General features: G+C 39.9%; 1 protein-coding gene across 1 annotated transcript; it reads left to right on the forward strand.

Annotated features, from left to right (window-relative positions):
- Positions 1-532: 532 nt before the first annotated feature.
- On the forward strand, positions 533-18,613 carry CHORDC1 (cysteine and histidine rich domain containing 1). Its single transcript, XM_086621970.1, has 11 exons — positions 533-607; positions 5,907-5,956; positions 8,645-8,701; positions 9,164-9,324; positions 9,925-10,025; positions 10,989-11,047; positions 12,092-12,162; positions 12,393-12,498; positions 14,112-14,231; positions 14,890-14,952; positions 15,474-18,613. Exons 1-11 carry the CDS (start codon positions 544-546, stop codon positions 15,615-15,617), a joined length of 996 nt encoding a protein of 331 aa, XP_086478096.1. The 5' UTR covers positions 533-543; the 3' UTR covers positions 15,618-18,613.
- Positions 18,614-22,918: the final 4,305 nt, after the last annotated feature.

Genomic DNA, 22,918 nt, shown 5'->3' on the forward strand with positions numbered 1-22,918 from the left:
AGACAAGGCCGTGAGGAGGCCGGCCCGGCGCCACAGGGCCCTGGACATAGGGCGCACCGCTAGGAGCCGGCGGCAACCCGCGTCCTGCCGCTGCGGCTGAAGGGCTCTCGCAGAGACGCGATACCGGGGCGCCAGCCTTCCCGCGGCCGGCGAGGCCGCAGAGTCACCCGGGGACAGCAGCACCCGCCCCGCCCAGCGCCATCGCCCCCCCCGCGCCGCACAGCCCCACCTCACTGCGCCTGCGCGCCGCGACCCGCCCGCCTCCCGCCCGCCTCGGCGTGCGCATGCGCCCTGCGGCGTCCTGCCAGCCGGCGCCTTCCTCTCCTCCTTCCTCTTCCTCTCGCTCTAGCAACGGCCCCCGCGCTCGGTGGCGGCGCCTGCGCAGTCGCCGCTGCCCGCTCTCCCCTTCCTCCGAAGCTTCGTGAAGTTTCCGGAGGGCTCCGGCCGGCTCTTTCCGCCGAGGGAGCCGCCCCGTCTGCCGGTGCTGCGTCCCGCGCCACCGAGCGCCGCTCTCCCGAGCGCCGGGCCGGCTGTTCCACCGCCATGTCGTTGCTCTGCTACAACCGGGGCTGCGGCCAGCGCTTCGACCCCGAAACCAACACGGAGGGTGAGAGCGGCGGGGAGAGGCGGCGGCGGAGGAGGAAGGGGGGCGCGGGATGCCTCCCTCATCGGTCGGTGTGGGGGCCGCGAGGGAGGGCCTCTCGGGGGCGTTACGAGGGGTCTGCAGGGGGGGCCTGAGGAGTGATCCGAGGCCTCAGTGGCCTCCCCGGCTGCTGGAGCCGCGGAGCGGAGCTGTCAGACGGGCCCTGCGGACGGGCGGCACCGAAGGGCGGGGAGAGCTGTGGCCTGCGGCGGGGACGGTGTGTGCGTGTGTCGCTCCCGCCTCCGCCTGTCTGTCACCGCAGGGTGCGCGTCCCGGCCCGTTTCTCCCGGTGAGACTCGGGTTTTCCTGCGGTGCGGCAGGGGCGGTAGGACGCTGCTCAGGCCGGACAGCGAGACCTGCCTGGGCGAGAGTTCCCGTTAACGGAGAAGCGCGGGGCTGGCGGTCAGCCTGGCTCTGCGGTTCTTTATAAAAAGTGAGCTGTTTACAGCGGTGTGATGGCAAAGAGGCAATAATTAGCAGTTCTGTGCATTACTGTCGTGTGTTCTAAAGGTAGAAACTGGAGGGAGGCCTTCAGTTTCTCTGAAACGTCCAACAGACGTTTCTCTTTGAGGACCTCTGTGGGTGTTGCATACATAGCAGTTATCAACTACTTTTTTTGTTTTTTAATTGTAGCATGTGGACTAGCAGGTAGTTAAATGTATCTCATGATACGAGTATGTTTGCTTTACCAAGTGCTATGAGCCCTGTGCATACTGGATATCAATACCTGGTGAAACATATTCAAAGGGCGATTGCTTTAGCTGGCATAATTCCACAAATGCTGCAAAAGAGTGATCTGAGTTTTCAGCAGGCTTGCCCTCAACTGGTTTGTAATGTAACTCTGTTGGCTGAATTTCTAGAGTGGCCTCTTTGCATTAGCTGAATTTTTAGTCACCCATAAGACCAGAAGCAGGCTGACACATTCTAGCATGTGCATATTCTGTGATTAAGAACTATGGCATAAAGCTGTTTATTTTTCTGAGCTAAGCATTTCCAAAGAGAGGCAGCATTCTGAATAAGACTTGTTAATATTAGTAACAGAAAAAGCAGACATAGTTGTGGAATGCTTCTATTTAATGATCTCTTCCACCACCACCACCCCTGGAGCCCCTTTGCCCCAAAAGACAAAGCAGATAGGAGTGTTTATATTAGAAATTCTCATTGGAGCTTCATAACCTGAATTCTTTGTTAAAATGGCAGTTCTTTACCGTATGTTCCTATGTTTATGATCAAAGTTGTAGTAGATGTGATCTGGTTGGCATGGCCCTGTTCTAATAGTGTTGTGCTTGGATTGAGGAAAACAACTTCCTGACATGAAGTTTGTTTTGGTAAATGGCTGGAACACTTAACTGGAATTACTGTGTTCTAAACTAAGCAGTTCTAAAGGTAAACATAGTTATGCACGGGCCGCTTCAGAAAACCCAAGTTTGACATTTTTAGAGGAGGTAGAATGATGATAACTTTTGGCATCCCTAAACTTCCAGGGCCAGTGGGATGGCTACGGCTTAGGTGTCTAAATCTTATTTACCTGTGTCTGACTGTCAAGTTTAAATGCTTGTTTGTTTCAGAACTGTGTTGGATTTACTTCTCAAATATTGGGGAATTAAAGCTAGTATATGTGTTAAACACCAAAATATTTATCCCTTTAATAGGAGGTTTTGCATTGACATAATCTAATAGTTAAGCTTAGGATCAATGTATTAATAGGAAGTTTTCTTAAATGAAAATAGGTAGAAAATAAGGCCTGCTGGCCTCAAAGCAGTATTGATTGAATCTTTCATTTTTTTTTTGTCTACAGTCAGCCTGCAGTATAGATATTCCCATAGTGATGATTGATGTAAGAGGCCATTAATCTTCTCTTTAAAATCAGATGGCTGAAATAATATATGCATGTATTTTCTGTAGAAACTCTTAATTGTTTCCAGCCTATGAGCAAGTGGCAGCTGGCTGACATGAAGGACTGTATGCCTCTTAAAGAGAGGCAGAAAAACAGCCTGAGGGAAAGCACTAAAGGTATGTCTGCAGAGTTGTGACTGAGTGCAGTTATGAGTTCATCCATGGCTTGCCTGGCAAGGTACAAATTTCACATGCAGTTTAGATATGTGAACTACTAGTTAATCCATGCTGTCGAAGACTTGTGCAGCATCTGACATAGAAGGCAGAACTTAACTTCCCGAGTGGTAGTAGGTTTTTAATTTTTTTTTTTTTTTTTTAAGCTGTGAATGACCATATGAACATTTCTAATCCACTTCAAGGCCAGGTCAAATTTTGTTTCTAAAACAATGATATGAGGTAGTAGATGCACACTTTGGTTTAGATTTGAAAGCAATGCTGCGTAATGACAATTGTACAGGTGGTGTGCACAGACAGATGGGAAGTATATATGTGTTTGTCTCAATTTCTTCAATATACTGAAACATTTTTTGGTTTAGGCTATAATTTGGATCTTTCTTAATACAGTTTAATTTGGTCCGTTGCCAGAACAGAGGCACATGCTCTTTCATGCTTGTTTATACCCTTTTACCTTAGATCAAACACAGTGATATTGCACCTGCAGGATAATCATGATCACAGACCTGATGAAAACTTATTTTATGTATTTCTGAGGTGGAGTGAGTGAGAGATGGAGTTGCAAGAAATGGTAGCCTAGATTTTTTGAGTCTGTGTGCCCAAAGTCAGCTTTCTTTAACCTTGTCTGGTCCCCATGGTTCAAACTCTGTTCCTATAAAGTGCACCCTCTGATCCTCTGTCTTCCTCATGACTTTCTGTTTCTCAGGCTGAGCCTTTCTTTTCTCTGTGAACTATTTATAAACTCTTGCCATACCACATTTGTCATATTTTCTATCGTTTTTTCCAACACTGTGAGAAGTAGTACAGTGGAATTAGCTTCGTAGTGTAAGCAACCACTTGACAGCATCAACTTCCCTAGGGTGCTGAATGAAGTTCATCAGATTTAATGACCTTCCATTAGGTCATTAAGTGCTGTACAGGTATGCTGTAAAGCATAGCTTGTAAAGTATTGGAGTGTTTCCACAGGGTAGCAGATTGGTTTGCAAGTTGTAGACTGACAGATGTCTCATCTGGTCCTCAGGAATTCCAACAGGATTTCATTGTAAATACCTCTTAAGTTTGGATGACCTGTACCATTTTCTACTCTGACATTTAACAAAAAGACTAATGAAGTGCTTCAGTGAGTAAGCTGAGATGTAGCAGCAAGGTAACAGCAGACAGCAGTGAGAGGGGGATTGATTTGAGTATGAAATCAGCTAAAAAAAAAAGAACCACTAGACAACCTGAAAATCTGTGGTACTTGCATCTTCAAAAGTGATCTGAGGGTGAGAGGAAACGCCTTGTTTTCAAAAACCTGAAGTTTATTCTGTTAAGGGAAGGTATTAAAAGCAGAGGAGAGATGGCTTGACTTTTTTTCAGTGAAAAACGTAGAATAACAGCCAAAGGCTGGAAGTCAAACTCTGGACAAATCAGAAATAGATATGCTCGGATGACTATTGATGTGTGCTAAATTCCTGGTTTTCCCGACCCCGTCTGAGATGAGATATTTTTGTGGATACAAACTTTGATCAGATAAGAGTCGTTGGGCTCAGTATGAGTGGTGTTTAACTATCCTCTGGCACGCAGAATGGTCAGACTGTTCAGTGGGTAGGTCCCACTACCTCTTTCTGAGGTACTGCAGAACTTGTCTCAGCATTTCCTGTTGTGGAACATGCGTGGCCTTCACGAGATAACAGCAGAGAGTGGGCTGTCGTTTTCTTCATGGTGTACCTCCTGCAGAGAGGGCTTCAGGGAGCAAGGAAAATGGATTGGACTTGGCCAGATGAACAAACAGACACTTGTCTATGTCTGACTTGTGAGCTGGAGGATAGCCGTCCCTGAGTTAATTGGTTGTAAGATGATTTTGGTCTCTAAAAACGTTGCACTGACTAACAGCACATCTCTCTTTTAAACCCACGTGCTTGTGAGGGATTAGAAATACTAATTTAAGTCTTCTGATTCAGAAATAATCTTTGCTGCAAACAGAGCTTAGGTGTACTACCATGATTCTTATGGTTATATGCTTTAATACTTTTGGAAAAGAACAACCTCTGGTTTTACTTTGATTTAGCTGGGTTCTTTGTATAAAATAAACTTTTTTTTCATTCACATTTTCCTGTGATGTTTTCACTTACAAAAGTACTAACTTTTCATCCTGGAGCTGAAGGAATTGGTAGAAGTTCATGGATATGTGTGTAAGTCCACCTGGAGGGCTAATGTTCCAAAATAATGTGGCTTTTGAGTTAAGGTGGTCATCTTAAAGCAACATGTCTGTCAGACTGCACTAGTGCCTTGGGCTTAGGCACTGAAGAGAAAACTAAAGACAACAGTACCAAGCAAGATTTCTTAAAAATCTACATAGTTATAAAAACCAAACCCCAAAAAGTTATTTGTCTTTAAGCCCATTTAATATCTATAGGCAGATTACTAATAATGTTATTTATCGCTTTTCTGTTTTTACTCTTATTATGTGAATTTTACTATTTTTCACTCTTCTGTTTTACAGAGGCTTATTATAAAAATTGTTACTGTTTGCATCACTTAATGTTAGCTGTTTCTAACAACAAGAAAGATTTTGCTTTAAAGACTAGAAGATAGCTAGTGTTCCCCATCACTTTTAGACTTAGGTCCCTAAGATATTATCCATGCAGTAGATGTCAAAGAGTTTACACTTGAAAAAAAATACAGCTGTTAAGTACAAAAAAAGGAGAATCGCTATGTAAAAAGCTGTAGTGTTGATAAGCGAACTCAAGATTTATGTTAAGAGGACTTTTTAACACAGTGCCTTTAGGTAGAAAGCTGTGATCAGGTGCAAATAGATGTATTTGATGCTGTAAATCCATATTTTATGTCTGTCAGATGGCCATAGGGCCACATTTTTTACTTTCGCTTAAGTACTGTTAAGGACTAGTTATTGATGAAGGCAAAGGATGGTCCATTTACTTGCTCCATATGGAGCAGAAGTGTCTTAGATGCCTGCTTTCTGGTTTGTGTTGTATAATACAGAAGAAAAAATCTGGATTGTTTAAGTTTATACACTCAGAAAGCTTGTTTTGTGGAGTCTGTATTTTCTTTCATAATTGTGTGCACTTGGGGAAGTGGGACAGCTCATGGCGTACGTGAGTTGAAAGTGTGAAATTTTGACTGGGTTTGTGATCAGATGAATAAAGATGATTGGTATGCCTGAATATTAATAATAGTAATTTTCTTGTAGATTCATGCACTTATCATCCAGGTGTGCCAGTCTTTCATGACGCTCTCAAAGTAAGTATGCAGCTGTCTTTTTATGTCTTACCTTTTTTCCCATACGTGTAAAACAGTACGCTTGTTATCAGTTCCAAATCTTCCAATGAGGTAGAAACTGGTGTCCGACCTATTGCGTTTGAGCAACCCCATGAAATTAGAAAAGCACATTTACTCAAAATTGCAGAAGAAATTAAAAACTGTACTCATATGGTCTAAATGTCATGGGAGTCTGTGTGATGTGTTTCCTGTTGATTGACTTCGGGTTTAATTAGGTCCTCTGAATAGGCCTTTGGGGGCACTGAGAGGTGTCATGCTTTTTCAGTTAATTAACCTGTTTGAAATTCAAAGCAACTGCTTGTGGTCTTATGTGTCTAGAGCACTAATGTGCATGTGACATTTGCCTACTGTAAAAAATAGTTATGTTCTGTTGATCTGACAGATTAGCGTGTTGGTTAAGTTGGGGCTGGTCACCCATGCCTCTGATGCAGCTGTACGGGATTTTTGGGCTGCATCTTTAGTAGTGAATTAAATATACCTGTGATGGTATATTTACCATATCTCCAGTGGCCAACTGGCCAACTGCAGAGCCAATATTCATTATATTAAACTGGTTTCCTACTTCAAGATCTACTGGATGAATCCAAAGTGCCTACAGGGAATTATCTGAGACACAACTGCCAAAACAGTACTGGAAATCATTCTAACAATTTAATAGTGTATGGCCAGAAATCTGGTGTCCAGAAATAAAGCCTGACACTGTTGACTGATTAATACAGAGGTAGCCTAAGTGACCTAGCCAACGGAATCCTGGCATGTATCAGAAACAGTGTGGCCAGCAGGAGCAGGGAAGTGACTGTCCCCCTATACTCAGCACTGGTGAGGCCACACCTGGAGTACTGTGTCCAGTTTTGGGCCCCTCACTTCAGGAAGGATGTTGAGGTGCTGGAGCGGTTTCAGAGAAGAGCAACAAAACTAATGAAGGGTTTAGAGAACTTGTCCTGTGAGGAGCGGCTGAGGGAGCTGGGGCTGTTTAGTCTGGAGAAGACGAGGCTCAGGGGGGACCTTATTGCTCTCTACAGTTACCTGAAAGGAAGTTGTAGGGAGATGGGGGTCAGTTTCTTCTCCCACGTTATGAATGACAGGACGAGAGGGAATGGCCTCAAGTTGCGCCAGGGGAAATTTAGGTTAGATATTAGGAAAAATTTCTTTACAGAGAGTGTTGTGAAGTATTGGAACAGGCTGCCCTGAGAGGTGGTGGAGTCCCCATCACTGGAGGTGTTTCAAAACCATGTGGATTTGGTGTTGAGCAACATGGTTTAGGGACCCTGACAGTGCAGGGTGAACAGTTGGACTCTATGATCTTGAGAGTCTCTTCCAACCAAATGATTGTATGATTCAAGGAAATCAGAGTGGCCAGGATTTCCAACTACCTTTCTTAGGACACCGAACTGCTATTTAATGGAGCTTTGGGGCAAGTGTTTTTTTGTGGAATTTAGGAACTGCTTCTACTGGCAGTGCCTCTCATCTCTGTCCCACAGCGTGGTGTCTTTTGGGCTCATGGAGGTTTGTATGTATGTGCTGAGCAGTGTGTTTTCTGTGAGTTATTACTCCTGTTCCAGTACCTGACTCTGGAATTGGCCACAGTGTGCCACTGGCAAACTGAGATAGATGCTCTTAGATCAAATACAACACAGTTAACTTGGACCATGCCAGTTGGCTTTGTACAAAATTATAGTTGTGCTCGTAACGCAATATGAAAAACTTGCATGTAATTAAAAAGACACAAATTGTACAGTTGCCTCAAAAGATTGTGTTTACTCCCGCTTTCTCTTAAATACGCACCATTTTTAAAACAAGTACTGCTTTCTCTCCTCTCATTATCCTATCTCTTGGCCTAGTTAAAAATTTGTCATAATTTTGTATGGGCAGTTTTCTCCCTGCTATGAATTCTAGATAATCTAAGTGGGCAGGGTGAACCTTTTGTCTCCTCGACTGTGGAAATAGTTAATTAATATTTTGAGGCGATTTCAGAGCCACCTAAGTACAACCCATTGTGTCACACTGCTTAAGCTCTCCAAGTGGTGGTGCATTTTTTAGTCAAACTGTTGCCTTTAATAAGGTTCTTTGAGTTGTAGGATACATCATTCACAGTGGCAAGATAATTTTCTCTAAAATTGAATTTCTGGTTTACATAGTAAGAAGTGCTCTTGATTGATGTAGTTGGATAGGTGGCTATGTAAGGCAGATCTCCAGCCTTGTGGTGGGAAATAAGCACCTGAAAGACTTGACTAGCACTCAAGGAAAGAAAAAATCCTCATCATTTTGGGAAGAGGGCCTTTCCATTACACCACAGGTGAGCCTAGTCTCAAGTACAGTATTTGTTTTGCTTATGTGTTACTTTGAGATAAAGTAGCACTTCTGTTTTCCGCCAGAGTTGGCACCTACCTTGTCATGGAAATATTGCCTCAATTTCCTGAACTTTCTATTAAGGCAGTATGAGTGAACTAGAAATGGCAACTGTAACAGGTTTCTCTGACTTTCAAAAATGCAGATGATGACAAAGTTATCAAAAAAAGAGAATAAAATAATCTCTAATCATGATGTGTCGCATCTTGTAAAGTAATATATTAGTCTTTTGCTTTTTATTAGCTGTTGCCAAGTAAGATAGTCATGCTTGTTTTGTTTTTATTCCAAAAATGTTTGTAGGGTTGGTCGTGTTGTAAGAGAAGAACAACAGACTTTTCTGACTTCTTAAGCATTGTGGTATGTATGATTATTTACAATTTTTACACGTCAAATGACAGTGATAAATGTTGATTGGTACATGTGGTTACATGTTTAAAATTTGCATACTTTTGTTAAAACTGTTTGAAATCTTGCACACACTGTTTTTCTTGAGACAATGTTGAAGTCGAGTCTCATTTTCAAACTTTAATGGTTAAAATTAGTTCTATCAAAACCTATTTAGACTCTTGTTAACAATAAAGGAAAATCGATATTTTTTGGTACTTTGATTGCAGAAAGTATGCCTTTTTCTTTAACTTATGTCCAAATTAAGAGATTTTCCACTTTAGTTGTAGGATTTTCTTTGCAGCCAATGTTTAGAGTCGGCTAAAGGAGCAGATGGGGCTGAAGAAATGAGAAAACTTCTTGCAGTTTTTGATAATTTTTAATTGTGCACACAAACCACACTGCATATATATAAATGCATGCTTTTCATACTAGGGCTGTACAAAGGGTCTCCATAACAGTGAGAAACCTCCTGAGCCTGTTAAACCAGAAGTCAAAACTACCTCTGAACGAAAGGAGCTAGCTGAACTGAAACCCAAATTTCAAGAACACATAATTCAGGCACCAAAACCACTGGAAACAATTAAAAGGCCAAGGTACAGTATACGGAACAAAGTTTTGCCAGATTTGTGGTCAGTTAGTCAGGTTAAAGCTTGTTTGGTTATTCAGTGTTACATATCTCATACAGTGTAAAAATTCCCAAATTAGCTTTAAAAGAGCTTGTGTTTGGTAGCAGTGATGATATCACCTTAAGCCTCAAAATGAGATAAAAGGTGTCTGGTTAGCACAAGGTAGTACAGACTCTCGGCGTTCAGCCTCACAGGAAACAAAAATTCCGGTCTAAAGCCTTGTAGCTTAGAATGCCACTAGCAGTTGTGTTTAGTGTTTTAAACAGTCATAAAAATAATTTTAGGATGCTTGTATTTACATTCCTTAATCTCTCTGATTTATTTTTATTGTTGTAAAGTATTTAGGATTTCCTGTTGAAGCCTGAGTCTGCTTTCTATATTTCTAATCTGTTTTTCTGTAAACAGTAGGAATTGGCATTTACAAATCTAGTTTGTTCGCTGTTGTAAGGGAGGTTGCAAAGGAGGAGCCTCAGAACAAGATTAAAAGTTACTACTTTGTTGTCTTTTGTAAATTATTTTTTATGAAGCTGACATGAATACATGGGTTTATTATATAATTTTTTTTAGCCCAGATGAGCCAATGACAAATTTGCAGCTGAAAGTGTCAGCTTCCTTGAAGCAAGCACTAGATAAACTGAAACTGTCATCAGAAAACGAAGACAAAAAAGGTAAGGATGTAGGGAGGTTGAGTAGTTATGTGACACTAATTGTCACACAAAGAAATGAATTGCTTTTTGTTCTTGTTTCTGAAGTAATTATTTCATGTATTTATGTTCTTGTTCTTAATACTCTGGGAAATACCGTCCAGTCTAGGGAACGATAATCAAAGTTTAAATGTGAAAACGTAGAGACTTGGGTGTTAGATGCAGTATGTTCCCATTAAAATTATTTGAGCTGCCTATTTTGTAAGATTTCCTGGTAAAATGTACACGATGGGAACATCCATCTATGAATACATGAAAGAGTTTCCCAAGAAATGAACTTTTATGTTCTTGCAAGCATGATGTCATATAAAGCCTTTCATAAACTGGTAAAATTCGTTTGAAGACTGACTGGTACTCACTTATCTGTTTTTCCTTTTTTTTTCCTTCCTACAGTTTGTTTGGAATTTGGTTTCAGAACTACACTACTTCTTAAGAAATAATTTCTAATTTCAATCTACACTTGTGGCTATTTGGTTTTCTTTTGTTGTTCTGCAAAAACTGTCATTTAGCTCTTCTTTCTACGTGGTATCCAAACTCTTTCCTTGTGTGTATTTATGGACAGCAGTTGGAGCCTTTAACGTTCTTGGTTTTACAAAACCAAACAAGATGAGTGATTGCTCTCTTCCTCTATGATTGTAATAATCCGTTTCATGTTTGGTTTTTTTTTTGCCCCACTTAGAATAGTGTAAAGGTGTAGAACCTATAATGTGATGCACAGGTAATAGAGCTTTTGGAATGTTTGCATAATTTCTATTTCTTTGTACCTTTCTGACAGAGTTCAGTGCCAGGCAGAAAACAGACAGCTTGAGAGTTGTGGTGTTTTTTCCTACTCTACTCCTCAGCTCGTTTTAATTCTCAATAATAACAAAATATTCAGTACATTACATAATTCAGTTGCTATTTTCTATAATATGATTCTGTTTACAGAGGAAGACAGTGATGAAATCAAGACTGGGACGGCGTGTAAAAACGCAGGCTGTTCAAAAGTAAGTGGTTCGGCTCCACGCTTAAACCCAGCCGCTGAACTATGAAGTGTGCAGTGTTGTTTTCCTTTCTTGGGTGTTTGTTTGTGTGCTACAAATTGATTTGGAAACAGCACAAAGTCCACGTATGGTAACACTTTAGTGTGGACCATTGCAGGCTGTTTCGTATGGTGGATGCAGGAAGTCTAAGTTACGTTTTTTAAGTGTGTCCTGAACTTCTAGTTAGTTAGCTTGTCAAACCTGTGATGCTGACATATTTCAACTTAAAATGTGAAATAAAATTTTGGTGAGAGGTGGCTTACTGATAACACTTGAATTGTTCCTGATAATCCGTGTGTAAGTCAGAAGCATCTGCAGATCTTACCAGTTAATGCTTCCTGCCAGAAGAATCTACAAGGGAAATACTTTAACACTTCTAGCACCAAAATTAGTCTTCATATTACGTAGTCCTTAAGGCTGAAAGCTTTTTATACTGACACCCTTGTGTTGTACAGAACAGGGCTGTGCAATTTAAATAGGTATTTCACTGGGTATCTGACAGGTTTTGCGTTTTCTGCTGAAACTCTGGTGGGAGAAGAATCTATAGCAGTCTCGTTGCGTGAGGAAGAACTGATACGATACTCGGTTGCAGAGTTGTATATTGTTTAATTTACTTCCTTTTGAGAATCCATGTGTTTTATGAGTTATAAGTTTAATTTATTTTCCAGTTAAGTACTTTTTTCCCTGAATATTCAAATTATTTTTAAAGAGGGAGATCTCTGAGGATCTAAAATGACCTTTATGAAAATAGATGATGTCGCCATTGACATACTCCATTGAACTAATACAGCGTGTAGCTTGTTAGGAGGAGTGACAGGGAACCTTTTGTGAAGGAAGGTTGATTGGTTATTTTGAAAAGCTAGAGCAAGCCATTAGGTTTAGATTATTTACTCGAAAGCTATATAGTGCTTTGTTCAATGTTTCTGTTGTGGGTTGTGTTTTGTTTTGATTTTTCCTTTGGTCCACTTCTTTTAACAGTAATCCACTTTAAATTCTTTGTTTTATTAGACGTACGAAGGACCACACAGCACAGAAGAAGTATGTATGTACCATTCTGGTGTACCTATATTCCATGAAGGGTTAGTATTCCGTTAACTTTAATTTAAAAAAAATTAGTCTGTTGTGTCTTCCTGCTTCATTTGTAGGTGTTGCCTCGTTTTCATTCTGTATTTCTTCTTCAGTCAAAAATGGGAGTGCTTGAAGAGGGTATACTAAATTAACAGTAATATTACACAAAGGAAAGATCTTAAGTGCTCGCACTAAATCGTGTCCTAAATATTGTTTGTTAATTACTTTGCAAACTTTGAAGGATGAAGTACTGGAGCTGCTGTAAAAGAAAAACATCTGACTTCAATACATTCTTGGCTCAAGAAGGCTGCACGACAGGGACTCATGTATGGACTAAAAAGGATGCGGTGAGTAGCGGGAAGGTGGCGTTCTGTACTGACCACGCTGTGTTTGGAGTGCTGGAAAGTGCTCGATGGAGCTATTGCTGCCGTTGGGCTGTTACTGACCGCGACCTCGGAAGTAGTGTGGGGAGTATTAAGCACAGTGTGACAAGAGGGAAGTGGAATTTGGAGTAGTCTGTGGTAGAGGTAACAGGGTACCACCTTTCCTTTTAGTGATATGTACAGTATCACTATTTTATAGTAAACATGGGTTTGGCAAAATCAGGAAAAAAATAGCAGTCTCTTCTGCTTTGTTCTTTAAGAAGGTTTGCAGTATTCTGTATAGAATGTATTCCATATATATTTCTTTAATGGAAGAGTATTAGAAGTCTTTCCTCCCCAAAAGACCGTGAAGAGAGCAGCCATACGTGCTCTATAGTAAAACAACTGTTCTTCCAGTTTCATTCAGAGTAGTTGAGTTGTTGTTTAGGTGGGCATGGCAGGGTAGATGAGGTCGATGAGGTTCCGTGGGTGGGGAGTTGGGATGGAAGGGTCTCTTCCTGTCTAATTTGGATTGTTTGTTTTTTGTTTGAGTATTTTTCTAGTCTGATTCTAATACAGTATTTTGGTTTGGCTACCAGTATAACAAATGCAGAGAGAGCATCTCTTTAGTTTGTAGGTATTTTATTGCAACATTGGGAACAAACTGCAGAATTACAAGGTGAAAACTATTTCTGCTCAAGGTTTAGAAAGATTCTTAGAGAATATTGTAGAACATAACAATGGAAGTGAACATTTACTTCAAAAACATTAGCTGGTTGCATGTTGGATGCAGGTGAACACAAAATTATTGTTATGAATATATTGTTTATTGCTGAGGCAAAATGGGTTTGATACTGCAAACATCAGTAACATTCAACAGAAGAAAATGAAGATGTATTCTAGAAGGTGTAGTTCTGTTACCTCATTCTACAACTGTTAATTCACAAGTCCTTTACTTACTTTAAGTCATGGAATTGCTGCTTGCTTTGAAGTTTTATGTTTAAGTATTTTGAAATACAGAAAGGAAGCATTAAAAAAAAAAAGCAAGCTGAAGTTGTCAGGCTAAAGCAGGAGAGTATTATTGTAAAGAAGTTACCCAGAATGTTTAGGAACTATATGTTGTTAAATATGTGTATATTGAGATAATGGGCTTCTAGTTAACAGGGCTTGACTTGACCTTTTTGTTGGTCTTTTGGGTTTTTTTCACCATTCATTTTTCCTACAGAGGATAAGATTCAATAATTTTTTGCAGTAACGTGGAAGTTACTTGGAGTCATGGCTATTTTTGAGGGCCAAAAAAAGGGGGGATGGTTGGTTTATTTTTTTTTCCTGTTACAATGTCCTAGATTCTTACTGTAGTCTCTGTCATAAGCATTGATTTTCTCACATGTGTTTGTCAGGGACCAGTAGCTGAAATATTTAGTAAAAAAAAAATGTAAGTGGAGTCTTGCAGTCTCCTGTGAAAGTGGAATGCCATCCTTTATTAGCTCTGCTTATTGGCTGTTAAAATAGTACTGGGCTTTTATCCTGATTAGTCTTGTAAAAATACTCCTGAATGCAATTTTAAATCTTTTTTCTGTACCTTTTTCCTTATATAGGGTAAGAAAGTAGTTCCATGTAGGCATGATTGGCACCAGACTGGAGGAGAAGTGACTATTTCTGTATATGCTAAAAACTCTGTTCCTGATCTGAGCTTCGTAGAAGCAAATAGCACAATGGTGAGTATCTACTTTAAGATATAATTCTTTTTTTTATTCTTACAGCAGCTTGAAGTTAGGGAAATCTGCCTTCTACTTTGTTTACAAGGCAGAGGTAGCATAAGAATCTCTTTTGATTAATGGCTTTATCTTGGCATTTGTTCAAGTATGTATAGCTTGTTTTTTCCCTTCTGTTTGGACATCTGTACTTTAATGTGTTGGGGTTTTTTTAAAGCTGCAATATAATATATCAAAAAAAAAATCTTAAATTAGACTTTTGCAATTAAAACCTGAGTGTGATGGATTTGTATCACCATCTTTGTAAATAATTACAGATTCATAATTTAGTTGTATTTGGCTTCATGTAATTTAATATTCTTCTTAATGGCATGCAGTTTCACAGCTACTAATATTAAGTGTTAAAATGCTTCTCTGATTTCTTAATCATGCATTTGGAGAACATGATACAGCTTCCAGGATGTGTACCCGGCCACTATTGACTGTGGTGCTATTTCAGAATCTGTTAGAATAGATTTTCACTTCCATGTTTGACGGACAATTTGATCACTTTGCTCATTGTAGGATCTGAGTCCTAATGTGATATATTTTGCTTAAACATACTTGAGGTGTCAAATGTTTTATTAGCCTGACAAAATTTTCTGTTGTTTTTCCTCTTAAGTTAAATATCCATATTGTATTTGAAGGAGAAAAGGAATTTCATCGCAGTGTGAAATTATGGGGAGTAAGTATAATTTTTGTATTTAGAAAAAAAAACAACCAAAAACCAACCAACCAAACAAAAAAACCCACAAACCCTCAGCTTCCTCTCTTTAAAAACAGTTTGTTTTAGCTCATTACTCTGCCTATTGAAAGAAATTTGGTTGCATGTCATTCAGTAATTACATTTAAATCTGAATCTGATGCTCTAAGTGATCAGGTATGACATCATAGTTGATGCTGCATTGAGCAGAAGGTGACCTCTTGAGGTCCTTTCTGGTCCCAGCACTCTGATGGTGGTGTTACAGACTACCCTTGGCAGTAGACAGTTGCGTGCTATGTGTGTGTTAGACCCATGTGTGTGTTACTTATGCAAAGACATAGTTTGGGACTGGGAGAGGGCTGGCTTTTCGAGGTGACAGAGCGAGCTCCATCTACCTAAACATCTGCTGAAATTTAGTGATAAGGTATTCTTCCTAACTTAATTCCCAAATATCTAGCAGTCTGCTTCTGAAATTGAAGTGTGAAACATATTTTCTGTTCCAGGTAATCGATGTAAAGAGGAGTTATGTGAACATGACGGCTACGAAGATTGAGCTTACTATGAGAAAAGCAGAGCCCCTGTTGTGGGCGAGTCTTGAGTTACCGGTATCCAACGCACAACAAAAAAAAGAGAATTCAGATCAATAATGATGCCAAGAGACAAGTTATTTCCCGTTATGAAGTGGTGACTTGCTACTGTAATCAGATATTTAACTTTTATATGGATTCGGGTTTTTATGCCAGATCATGTGTTCCGTTCTACAAAGGAATTCGACGCACAATAAACGAGGGTGTAAACCTGAAGGGTAACAGCTCTTCCTGCTCTTGCTCCCGTGAGTGTATTTATTCTAGTTGGAGTGTCTCCATGGGATTGAGAGTAAAAGAGCTGTTAGCCCTTGCTTACAACCTTACTTTTAATGCACTGACTATCCAGTAGATGTGTTCTCAGTCCGCTGTGCATGTTAATTTTTCAAGTGTTCGGTTTAGACTGGATCTACTGGGTAGCACGTGTTAAATTCAGCACTGTTTGCTATGAAGTACACAGTAATACAGATACAAAAAAATCTGAGTTTATGAAATGATTAATGTGCAATTCTACATCTAGAATAAAAAAATACATAAACATAAATGTGAAAGAACACTTGTAGACTTGCATTTTTGTCTTCTGAAACTAAGGTTGGTTTCAATACCCTTTGGCTGTGGAGGGATGGAATAAAAAGTATTTTGCTAAGGATTTCAGTACTTGCTGACTTTTGCTGTATTTCATGTATAAAAGCAGGAGATCAGGTTAACTTAAAAACAAAGTTGGCAGAGGGGAATTTTTTTCTTTTTTACTCCTTTACCTTTGGTATTTGAATTGTTAAATATAAAAGTGAACGGAGAGTGAAATGGCTGAATAACTTAGCGTCTCATCTGTGGAGAATATAGAAAAAGCCAGACTACTGTAAAATTACCAAGGTGCTGTATATATTTGACAGTCTTTAGAATGTATATTCTGTCCTATTTGACAACATTCAAAATTGTGTATCTTTTTTGAGAGTAGGTGGAAATGTGTAGTAGGAGAAGACAGTGCAAGCTGTATGTGTCTCAGGAAAATTATTTCTGTGTAGGTGTGCATAGCTTTTGTTTCTGAGGATGGTAATCTATGAACTAAATTTATCTACAGGACAAACCTTGGGAGAGAAAAACCAAGCTTTAAAATGTCTGCCTCAAATTATAATTGTACCTTTGAATTAAAATATTTTAAAAATATTATTTCTTTTGAACAGCATAAGCAAAACACTGTAATGAGAAATCAAGACCTTATTTTTGTTTTCAGTTCTCCGTCAGTAAAGATTTGTGTTTGAAAACAGGATAAAGATGAGACTTTTATCCAAGCAGCAACTCATGCAGTAATGTTGCTTGCTTTTCTCTTTGAAATAGTTTCTTAATTGTGGGTTACAGCTGAAAGAACAGTGTTTTTGTCTAAGTCATGCAAAATGTACACCATTATTTATTGTGCCAAAACTTACATAGGTAAACAAGCAGTCCTGGGGACTGTCTGGATGCTGTTGAAATACACGGATGCTCATCTACCTACCTTGGCAGATGTGGAATAATGCCAAGAGAAACACAGAGTGTAGTAAAGGCATTCTAAAGCTAAATATAAGTTTCTAAGGATCTTACTGTTTTCCAACGGGTACAATTTGACTTGAGCTCAGAGTTCTGTCTCTAGCAGTACTTGAAATATGTTACCAAAGAAACCCTCCCCAAACACCAAGAAAGTAACACCGATGCTGTATGTATGAAATTTGGGTTGGTGCTGCTTTACCTTCATTTTAAGTTCTTGTTTTCTCCCTGACTTGGAGAGAGCATGGTTGCTTACTCCCTTGAGCCCCTATTAAAAGTTCCAGCTCTTAAGTTCTGCCTAAAAGGTTCTATTAACTTCTAACAATGCCTGCTTTTTTTGTTGTTTTGTTGTGGGTTTTTTGTTTTGTTTTAAATTTGAAAACGTCAGGTGCCGTGAAGTGGTAGGGTACAAGCTTACAAAAATGTATGCCTGCAAATGGTCCTCTGAAAATTGAACAGGTGTTCCCTGATGTGTTCTGAACCAGTAAATGGAGCTCTTACTAGTGTAATACAGAGAGCAATCACTTCAGTGGGTGAAAAATTCTAGATAGCTGCAGCCAGTAGCATGCCATCTGTGTTTTTGTAGGCAGAACTCTGAACTTGGACAGCAAAATGAGCAGTGTTCAAATGCCAGGATAAAGTTCTTATTTAACAAGCAAGTTCAAACATGTGTCTATCCATATGCATATATAAATACTCTAAATATCTTATGTTTTCCACACTTTTTTATTTTATATGTTTTTAATTTATTTGCATCCTTGCATGCAGTAGCTTTTCATCATGTAAAATCCATTTTAAAGAACTGCAAGGGAAATGGAATTTCTTGGGGAAACCAGAATTTCTGTTCTTAAGCAAGTAGTCTGCTCCCTTGTATACTAAATGCTAAATGGAGAAAAATAGAGATGATTGGCCCTTCCGCTGTTAATGCTACAGGCTCTGGCACCCCATAACTATTTGTTACGCTCTTTTAAAGTACATTCCGCTGGTTGCTGAGTCAACTTGGTCATAAGTGGAAGAAAGCTCCTGTATACATTGTCTCCAGTTTTGCTTTGGATTTTTATTCATCCCTCCTACTCTTTTCCTGTTCATACTTGCAGCAGAAAATTAAAGATACTTCAGGAGTTCCATAATGACTTTCCCCATCAATGACAAGAAAACCACTTTTAAAATTCACCTGTTCAAAAAAGTAAGCTCAAAAAAACCCAGCTTTGATCAAGCAAGAAGGTATAGGGTTTACAAATAACAGCCTAGTCTTACATGGCCTGTGATGTTTTTCAAAATGAAAAAGGATGAGCTTTCAGAAGGTACAGAGTGCTGTGGGTTTCCTGTTTCACTGCATTAATTGTTTGCAGCCTTGTGTAACCAAACATCTGCATCCCTCATCAAGCTGCAAAAGCTGTCTCTCTCTCTGAATTTGAGTGTTTTGAGCAGTTCCTCAGAACAGGCTTAACGCACCAGTGTTTGGTCCTGGTAGTTCATGAAATGACATCTTGACACGGTGGTACTCGGTGGAGTATTGGTTTGGCTGTAACTTCTAGTAGATGTGGACAGCAGGTGAAACCGAGTGTAGTACATGAAACCAACCCCCATACTTCCTCAAAAGAAAGATCGAAAACTAAGGAAAGTGAGTTTTGATCCCATAGGCTTTCACCTGCCTAAGAATAGTGAAACTACATTGCAAACAAGTATATACTGGAATACTTGCTGTTAAATTTACCCTGTTTTTCATGTTTTCGGAATTGTGTATTTTTATAATTAATGAGTCTTTAAAAGCAGCAGTGCGTTTCAGTGTGGGTTTGCATGTTACACATGTAAACAGCATATTGCGTGTCTCTTTCAGTTTAAATACATTGCCCCTTGTCCTGTTACTCCATGCCCTTGTAAAAAGTCCCTCTCCAGATTTTTTTTTTTGTAGGCCCCTTCAGGTACTGGAAGGCTGCTAGAAGGTCTCCTGGAGCCTTCTCTTCTCCAGGCTGAACAAGCCCAAGTCTCTCAGCCTGTCTTCACAGCAGAGGTGCCGGGTATACAATTTTGTGATGGAAATCTTAAATCTTTTCCCTCATGTACAAACCCATTTTCCTGTATACCACTATGTGTCATGCTTGTAACAGCATTTCCCAGAGGAGCTGAAATTTGTTTTTAATGTTCATACACTGTTGAGCACTGGGCTGTTCTGCTACCCGGACTTGTATGTTTTACATGGCACTGATGTACCTGGACAAAAAGACAAAAAAATCCTCCATTGAATGGTCTTCTGGAACATGTACATTACCAAGTCACCATTTCAGTAGTTTAGGGACTAGTTTTAATAGGAATTTTGCCTTGAAAAAAAAAATCTACTTATTCTACATAACGATGCATTTTTTGCTTGCATTCTTTAGACATAGCATGAGTATTGGTTAAATACTGCACCTGTTACTCAGTGGTCTTGCCTGATTGCTACTAAGACTTTTTTATCTCTGTTCAGGAACGGGATCCTTTTTAAAATAATGAGTTACGTGTCTGGAACACTGTTTTAAGGCGGTAATAATTCTGCCGTTCTAAGAGTCTTGAATGATGGTTGACGGGGGAGATGTCTTGCTGCATGGTTGGTTGATTCTGCGCATCCGTAAAACTACAGGCAGAAATTAATCTCATGTCTTCATGCTCTAGATTTTTTTCTAAATGTATTCAATAAAATTCTTATTACATGCTGATTGCAGTTGGAGGTTTTTTGACTTCTTTTGTTATGGGAGAGAACTTCTCTTTGGATTTGCAACACGGTTCCCAAAGTGAAATTTAAGTCGGCGTTTTCCCAGGTTATTCCATACATGAGGGAAACAGTGTGGCAAAGGGGTTTTCCCCACCCCTTGGTTTCTCTCTTTGCCCATTGCTTTCTGACACATCAGCCCAGTCAATATTCGTCAGTTTTGCAGCGATTTGAGTGTGGCAACTCCAATGGGGGCCTGTCTTGTTCATGGGAATTGTTCAGTCCAAGATTTTTGAGCTGTCACAAACCTCTTGGAACGAATAATTCCAACTGCAATGTTTGGGCTGTGTCTAAGAATACCGAAGATGCTATAGCTCTGCTGCTTTTTGTCTATTTTCTTGGAAAAAGGAACAAGATACCTGTCAAAACCTCTGGCATTCTCTCAGTGGAGAGAAAAAGGATTCATTTCGTGGGGCCTGAAATTTTCTGTGGTATTAGGCTTTGTGTTTTCTCAAAAGTTTGGGTAGGTGTTTTAACCACAGATAACCAAGATGCTGTCACAGATGTTGTAAATTAATGCAGTTACTGTGCCAAGTGATTGTTAGTCAAGCAAATCCACTTTCTCCGAGTTTGTCTGCAAAATGAAGGGTGGGTGTGTGGAAGATGGATGTTCACAGTAAGGAGGATGGATGGGCAAAGAGTACAGTCCTTAGGACCTCTCTGTAGGCAGCACACATTTCAACCTGTGTTCATGAAGCCAACGTTTTTCTGTTCAACTTCGGAACATTTTGTTTTCCTGACAAAATGTTGGCATGAGCAGGGATGAAGAACAACTGCACGTGACCATTGTCAACTACATGTTTGTAGTCGGTCCTGTCAGGCTGTAGGAGCAGGTACCTGTGGTCTGGAGGTACATGACATGCATCCATGTGTTTTTCTTCAGCTTAATTGATGAACCTGACTGATCCTGGCTATCCAGAAAGTGCACAGGTTTCCTTGCAGCCAGTGCACTTCTGTGTGAGAAGGAATCTTGAAGTCCTCTTGAATTAAATGTTTTTGTCACCTACTGGAAACAAGTATTTGAAAAATTAGTTCCTTGTTAAATATTAATAAAAGCTGCATTCCAGCAATAGAAATTCAAAACTGGCTGGAGGCGGAGCTCTTATCTTACAACCATCTATGAAATATTTTTAGTCCAGAAACCTTGTTCTCTGAAATGTGTTTTAAATTTGTGATAAATGTCGATACTGCAATATTACCGCTGAATCCAATGCTTGGGAGAAAACGAACCTAATGTGCTTCTAGCTGAATGTGCTTAACCTAATGTGTTCTTCCTGTATTAAAAATCAGACTCGTGTGTAAGAGGCAGAGCTGATACTGTGCTCTTCTAGACCCCAAGGACTTAGTTGTTTGGGTTTTTTTTAAGGCAATGCCTTGTAATCAAGTCGTATTGTTGTATATGTAAATATTAACCCAAACTTCAATGTTCTGCCTTCGTCTGTGAAAGCAGTTAACATTTGGAGTGCCTACTCATGAACAAAACCTACAACAAAAGTGTTCCATGCAGAATTTTATTCTTTACACATTCCATGCAATTCTTTAATTGTAGCTCTGCAAACCAGAAGCCTGTCGGCATCAGCACTCCTGTTACAAAATTTTTCTGGAATGGATTTATAACTTAAATGGGATGCTTGTGCTTTCCAACAGCAGTAAAGAAGATAAAGTTGGTAAAATGGGTGGAGAATATTAAAATGTAATTGAAAAAATATTTTTAAGAGAAAGGTTTTCATATTTTTATAGAAAAATGAAGTAGTTTGTAGAAAACATGCTACGACAGAAAGCTAATACAAAGCAACAATTCCAACTGAACGAGCCAAAGCACTTAAACTTTTCCAATCAACGTTTTATAATTTTTTTCCATACCTTTATTTATGTGAGCACAGTGACATTGTTCAGCATTTCTTCTTTTGCTGTTACTTCTCCTCAACAATATTTTACTTTAGAATGTGGACAATTAAATTTATTGCCCTTATTATGGAACCACTATATTGATGCACTTTTCCAGAAGACTGCAGTGTGGTTGGGACTTGTACAACGAAAAGTGGCCAAAAACTTCAATGTGGCTGAGTAGGCAGCACCAAAACATCAAGTGCAGAATTGTTGAGCTGAAGCACGTGTCATTTTAATGAGTTTTTGCATTTCACAGTTCTAGTGTGTAACACACACGTTTTATTTTAAACTGTCCCATGGGGATGCTTACGTAACCATAACTTTTCGAGGGTATATTGCAATCTGCAGTGTTGTGCATCCTCATTTTCCCTCCATACATTGTAGGTATCCCGTACTGAAATTGTTGGTGTAGTTGTCTGTGGAATGAGCAGTGGCCGTGAGAGAGCTGGTACATTTTGCCAGAGCTGCTCCGCGTTCTGCTAATTGTGTTTAGTACCAAACGGAGTGTAATACTGCCTGAGAGGCGAGTGCTGAGTCCTGCACTGACACCCCGAATCCTACAGAAATATCTAGTCCTCAGGCAGGGTATCACTTGTCAGGCTGCAGATGACAACCCAAAATCCAGTCGGGCTGAATTATGTGAACTGGGATGGTTTGAAAATGTAGAAAGAAAAGCTAGATCCATTTCATCCGTTTCTCGGATTTGCCAGGACTAGATGCTAAGTATGAATATGACTTACAAAGGTATATAAGTAGCTGTCCTTAACAATTGTTCTTTCAAAAACTTGAGCTCTTGCTCCAAGTAGTCCCTGAGGCCTGGTCTCTGCTGACAGCTCAAGGAATGCAGTTTTGCCGTGGGTAGGGGCAGGGCACAAGGTCTGTTGCAGCTCTCCAGGGTCTCAGGACTTGCCAGGCTTGCCTTGTCTGGACTCCCCCTGCCTGCAGCTTCGTTTTAGCTCCTTTGGCTGCTACAGGTTTTCTCGTGGCCGAGTGGCTGTTGCCTTACTGGTTTTACCTTTGTTTCCTTTTATAGTTGCATGGTATAACCATATTTTTTATATAGATACTTGTAACAAGCAGTTTTTCTGCGTAGAACAACATATTTATGATTCTAGCACCACGTTGCAGAGGAATACAAGCCTGATGCAAGCAGGGGCAGGGATGTGGTGCAGAGGACCGTGGGCATGGGACGATTAGAGAA

Source organism: Tauraco erythrolophus, chromosome 1 (assembly GCF_009769465.1).
Source record: "Tauraco erythrolophus isolate bTauEry1 chromosome 1, bTauEry1.pri, whole genome shotgun sequence".
NCBI lineage: Eukaryota > Metazoa > Chordata > Aves > Musophagiformes > Musophagidae > Tauraco > Tauraco erythrolophus.